Below are 6,047 nucleotides of genomic sequence, written 5' to 3' on the forward strand. Positions count from 1 at the left end.
AGGATAACAGTGCTTGAAGAGGAGCTGAGAAATGTTAGAAAACTATTCCAAAAAGTGGAAGACCAAAACAAGAATCTACAGAACCAATTCAAGGTAGCTAATAGGACCGCTGAAGATTTATCTGGCAAGTTACAAGATGTGAAGATGGATGAAGATGTCGAAGGAGCTGGAATTTTCCAGGAACTGCCAGTTGTTTCAGGATCAGAAGATTCTCGCGATGATTTGAAGTCAATCTTAACAGAGACTGGAGTGAGGAGTAGTTTGGAGGGAAGGAAGAAAGATGCAGTCAGAGAGAGTGAAGAAGACGGTGGTGGAAGATCTCAAGAAGAGAAATCAGAGATGAAAGATTCTTTTGCTTTATCAGAAACCGCAAGCACTTGTTTCGGAACAGAAGCAGAAGATCTGGTGACGGAAGACGAGGATGACGAGACGCCAAACTGGAGGCAGTTGTTACCAGATGGCATGGAGGATAGAGAGAAGGCTCTGTTAGATGAGTACACATCAGTGCTAAGGGATTATAGAGAAGTAAAGCGAAAGTTAGGTGACGTTGAGAAGAAGAACCGGGAAGGATTCTTTGAGCTAGCATTACAGTTGAGAGAACTCAAGAATGCTGTTGTTTACAAAGACGTAGAGATTGAGTCATTACGTCAGAAACTCAACTCGCCAGGGAAAGATTCACCACATCAAGTAGAAGGAAACAACCAGTTGGAACATGATCAAGGACAGCACGAAAGTGTGAGCATTTCCCCAACTTCTAACTTTTCGGTTTCCACTACGCCGCATCATCAAGGAGGAGATGTGAAGAGAACACCTGGAAGAACAAAGCCTAATGAGGTTAGAGTGAAATTTGCAGATGTTGATGACAGCCCGAGAACAAGAATATCAACTGTTGAAGACAAAGTACGTACAGATATTGACGCAGTGTTGGAAGAGAATCTCGAGTTCTGGTTAAGATTCAGCACATCAGTACATCAGATACAGAAGTACCAGACAACAGTTCAAGATCTGAAATCAGAGCTATCGAAACTGAGAATCGAAAACAAGCAACAGCTGGAATCTCCAAGAAGTAGTAGTAATACTGCAGGTGCATCAGAAGCAAAGCCTATCTATAGACACCTAAGAGAGATTCGAACAGAGCTACAGTTATGGCTAGAGAACAGCGCAGTTCTTAAAGATGAACTCCAGGGAAGGTATGCATCGTTAGCTAATATTCAAGAAGAGATCGCAAGAGTCACTTCTCAATCGGGTGGCAGTAAAGTCAGTGATTCAGAGATTAGTGGTTATCAAGCTGCAAAGTTCCATGGAGAGATACTCAACATGAAACAGGAGAACAAAAGGGTCTCGACTGAACTTCAATCGGGCCTTGATCGTGTTAGAGCGTTGAAAACTGAAGTGGAGAGAATTTTGAATAAACTGGAAGAGAATCTTGGGATATCAAGTGCAACAGAAGCAAGAACAACTCCGAGCAAGAGCTCGTCGAGTGGAAGACCAAGGATTCCATTACGGTCATTCTTGTTTGGTGTCAAGTTAAAGAAGAATAGACAACAGAAGCAATCTTCATCATCCCTCTTCTCTTGTGTCAGTCCATCTCCAGTTCTGCATAAGCAGTCTAGTTACAGTAGGCCACCTGGAAAGCTCCCAGAATAATCCATCAAATCATGTCTTTGTTATCTTTCTTTTCAGTTCCTTGTTTTTCTAGCTTTTCTGTCTTGTACCTGTGGAAGAACCAATGAGATGCAAATCAAAGTGTATGCTTTTGCTTTCACTGTTTTCTAAACTTTGAATATCTCTTTGGAGACTTTGAAGTAAATTAAAACCCATATTACTAATTAGTAGTAAGAACCTTATATTTAGGAGGTCCTACTGTACATCATCATATTCTTGTCTGAGTCCTAAGAAAAAAAACATTAATGAAAGCACCAAAACAATGCAGTAAATGAACTACAACTCCTTCTGCCTGGTCCCTGTGACGGTTGCAACATGTTGACTTTCCCTGTTACTTGCTTCATCTTTGGATTTTGATTCAGCTGTAGCTGCAACTAGAGGTGACGCCGTGGTACTACTACTTTCTTTTTCAGGTGGTTTATCCAACGAACTCTTATCGATGCAACTGTCAACTACTTGGTTTTTCTTAGGCATAAGACTAGGAGGAGTCTCCACTTTCGTAGCGACCACTTTTGATGTGCTAATCACTGAATTTGTTGGGAAGGTTTTATTTGCCGGAAGAGTTGTTGTAACCAACGGGCTTGCTCTGTTTCCCTGAGTTTGCTCTTTTTGTACACCAACCGGCTTGGAAAATGCATTAAGTGCCGCTCCAACACTTGGCTTTTGTGGCATTAAAGTAGCTGCAGGAACTTTCTGCGTAGCGACCAACCTTGACGATGCAAAACTAGGAGGAACTGAATTATTCTGGATTGTAGATCCTTTGGAGAGAGGAGTCATAAGTGAAGGTTTATTAGAGGGTGATGAAGATATTGTGTGGTTTGGGCTTCCATTAACTGCATGCCTTAAATTCGAAGGTCCAAATGCTTTAGTGTTACTGACAGTAGCTGAAACACTCTTTACTGGGTCAGCCTTTGGTGCTGATAGAATATTTGATGGACGAGGCACAGAGGCTGCAGGACCGGTTTTGACAGGCTCCGCCATTGGTGCTGATAGAATATTTGATGGACGAGGCACAGAGGCTGCAGGAGCGGTTTTTACAGGCTCAGCCATTGGTGCTGATATACTACCTGGTGGACGAGGCAAAGAGGCTGCAGACGCAGCGGGTTTTACAGGCTCAGCCTTTGGTGCTGATTGAATACCTGATGGACGAGATGCTGCAGAAGTGGCGGTTTTTACAGGCTCAGCCTTTGGTGCTGATATAATACCTGAGGGACGAAGTAAAGAGGCTGCAGAAGCGGCGGTTTTTACAGACTCAGCCTTTGGTCCAGAAATGATACCTAATGGACGAGGCACAGAGACTGCCGAAGCGGTTTTTACAGGCTCAGCATTCAGTGCTGATGATATACCAGAAGAACGAGGCAAAGAGGCTGTGGAAGCGGTTTTTACGGGTTCGACCTTCGGCACCAACACAGAAACAGCATTCTTTCCTGGTTCAGTCTTTGGCACTGATACAGCAGTTGCCAGGCCAGACATACAGGCTGCTGCAGCTACTGAATTAGCTGTCACTAGTGCTGCTCTCGATGTGGAATTTGTTGTTGTCTTCTTTGCAGGAACTCGAGATTTTACTGTTGGAGCTGGTGTAGTTGCCCGTGGCAAAGCTTGAACTTGTGGCTGAGACTTTTGTTGACTTTGCAATGTACTGCCACTGTTGGCACCATTGGCTTGTGCTCCTGTGGTGGTACCAGATGAAGGCATTGGAGGTGTACCTAAACAAACACAGTCAAATTGAAAAATCTAATTGAGAAAAGCGTTGGGACTTGAACAATTTCAACTTTGCAATAAAAAACAATCTAAACAAGTATAGCATAGCATACACGAACTAATAAATAGTATAATAAGCTGGAAAGGATAGATTGTTACTCGTACCTACTGCAAGTTTTTTTGAGGGTACCCGATTTCCCACCGCTAAAGATAATGCACGATTAGCTGCCATTTGTGCTTCTGTTCGCTGTAGGCCAGTTTGGGTAGAAGTGTTTGAAGTATCACACCTTCTCCTTATAGCCCCCCACCGCTGCAAATAAGAAAACCCAAATTGTAACCACCAATTCAAATGAAAATGTATGCTAAATAAAAAGCATCACATATGCCCATAAAATATCTACAAAAATGGTGGACAGAGAAAATTATTGCATTCTACAGCTATCTTCTATGTTTTTGAGAGATTTCATATCATTTAGAGATCCGTTGCCGGGATTTGAACCCGGGAAAAATGGGGGAAACCCACATCAAAACCAAACTAGATGACAACGGATTTATTTCTAAAGTATGACCACACTATAGTGATAATGCCACCTAGTTGCATCTAGAAAAAAAGTGACACTCAGATAATGGTGTTTTAAGCAGGTAGTAATACCCAGAACAAGGCACTAACTGAAAAACACGAGGAATGGACTGCAGTATTAACAACAGAGCAAACCATCACCCCTCATGTCAAGTCGCTATACACTCTAAATCATAGTTCATACTCAATTTAGTTATAGAGAAATTAGAGAGCCACTACACTTAAGCTCAAATCCCTTTACCATGATTCTGTGACTACAAAAATAGCTCTCTGCGTGTGGTGGCAAAGAAAGACCGTGCATGTGACACAGAGCAACAAACAGGAAAGAATGCATAATGTTCTTGAATAGATAATTCAAAGATATGAGGAAACAAGATCAGCCCAGTGAAATTAAAACCTGTGAGAGTTGTGAGGGTGTTCGCTCTCCTTCAAATTCTTCCTTAGCAATAAGGGCCCAGCTGCCTTCACCATGTCGCTTCACAGCAGCAATGAGCTCCTCATCCTCCTCAGCTGACCATTTTTTTCTTCTCTTCCGAGGAGCCATACTACTGGGTAAACCGTTTCCATTATGTCCCTCAGCTGCTTTCGGAAGAGAAACGGGAAAGGTGATATTCATTCCTCTTGATGACCAATACGAGTCTGATGGTTCCTGAGCACCCCTATACAGGCCGTATGGTATGTTAATGGTCATGGGAGCCTCAACAGTTGAGTCTTCTGGAATATCGGACTCACTTGGCACATAGGAAGCAGCCATCACCTTGAAAAGGATAGAAAAACAGGAAACTTAGCATCAGGATCATTCTGAACTCAGAATAAGCCGATATCAATAACCACCACTTAATGATTGCTATACATTAACTGAGATTATGATCATACATAATCAGCAATTTTTTTTAGCATATAACATAATAGAAATATCAAGAACAACAGAGTAAAGGGTCAAAGGGACAGTCTAAACACACTATAATAGAATTTTTTGAGAAAAGTAATACAAAAGTAAGCTCCGTGCCATCAGAAGAATCAAATTACTGGTGAAGAGAATACAAAAAAATTCTACTGCATTTCATGTGCTTAACTGCTTGTCAAATAAGAAAACCCAAAAATCCAAGAAAAGGAAGACGCAACCATAATCTGCTATTTCTCTCATAACTAGGGATATCAAGTCAACAAATCTCAATAAAGAATCCACCAAACCAATGCTGAATATCTAAAATACTATCCCTAAAACCACCTACATAAATCTACAAAAAATTGACTAAGAGAGAAGACCTGAATGCATGGCAAATAGATATACAGCAGGAACAGAAATATCTCTCGGTAGAAAATGTCACAGAGAAACAGGACTTTGAAGCAAAATTATAGAGAACCAGCTCTTCTCTGGAAACTGGACAAGGACTTTAAGACGAAAAAAACAAGAATCTAACAAAATTTCTGTGTGATTTCCTTCTTACTTTTACATGCGCAACAGCTTCTGTTACTACATCAACACTGACTGCAGGGGAAGCTTCCAATTCACACTCCATATCACTATCATCATTCTGCACAAGCAAGTTCGTTAAAATTTGCAAAACTACGTCTATCACATGATACATAAATTCATTCTACCTTAGACCTTAATGCTACTCGGCAAGCAGTTTTAATATCATCCGACAAATCAACTCGCAAACAAAGTAGAACTTTCACATCAATATTAAGAATAATAGCTACTCATTAGATACTATCTCCTAGGTAACATGCAAGTATCCCGAAACAAAAGATAAGATATTTTATCAACAGACATTAACAATGCAACATAAGTTTTAGTACATTGTGTTAAGACTATACAATCAACATAGAATGCAAAACAATAAGAAACTAATGCAAACAAAAAAGACAAAAGACAAACCAGAAGTTGAGCATTATCTTCCACAGGGAGAAGAGAGTCTCTATAAGCAAGATGCCGCCATAGCAACTGATATTCTCTAGCATTAGTAATTCCAGTACTAGTCTTCTTCACTAACTCATTCCAATCCATCTTAGTATCAGCATAATAAGCCATTTCTTGTAGCAACTTCAGTATCGTCGCAGTATCATATCTGCAAACAAAAACAAAAACAAAAAA

The 6,047-nt window shown here is 40.8% G+C and overlaps 2 protein-coding genes across 3 annotated transcripts in view; one reads left to right on the forward strand and one right to left on the reverse strand.

Moving 5' to 3' along the window:
- The window catches only part of LOC104789414 (protein NETWORKED 2A-like), a 4,401-nt gene extending 2,470 nt beyond the window's left edge, over positions 1-1,931 (forward strand). Inside the window, exon 3 of the mRNA XM_019245330.1 lies at positions 3-1,931. Within this exon, the coding sequence (XP_019100875.1) occupies positions 3-1,647 (1,645 nt within the window). The 3' untranslated portion in view covers positions 1,648-1,931. The remainder of the gene's footprint in view (positions 1-2) is intronic.
- Positions 1,807-6,047, reverse strand: part of LOC104787256 (mucin-5AC-like) — a 5,627-nt gene continuing 1,386 nt past the window's right edge. The window contains exons 1-5 of one of the 2 annotated variants that reach the window (XM_010512797.1): positions 5,832-6,017; positions 5,398-5,484; positions 4,344-4,703; positions 3,532-3,676; positions 1,807-3,371 (exon numbers count right to left, since the gene is read on the reverse strand). In XM_010512797.1, coding sequence (XP_010511099.1) covers positions 1,942-3,371; positions 3,532-3,676; positions 4,344-4,703; positions 5,398-5,484; positions 5,832-5,984 — 2,175 coding nt within the window. In that variant the 5' untranslated portion in view covers positions 5,985-6,017 and the 3' untranslated portion in view covers positions 1,807-1,941. Of the gene's footprint in view, positions 3,372-3,531; positions 3,677-4,343; positions 4,704-5,397; positions 5,485-5,831; positions 6,018-6,047 lie in introns of those variants that run through there. The other variant, XM_010512796.2, reaches the window with a different exon arrangement.

This window comes from Camelina sativa, chromosome 5, assembly GCF_000633955.1.
Source record: "Camelina sativa cultivar DH55 chromosome 5, Cs, whole genome shotgun sequence".
Taxonomy (NCBI): Eukaryota; Viridiplantae; Streptophyta; class Magnoliopsida; order Brassicales; family Brassicaceae; genus Camelina; species Camelina sativa.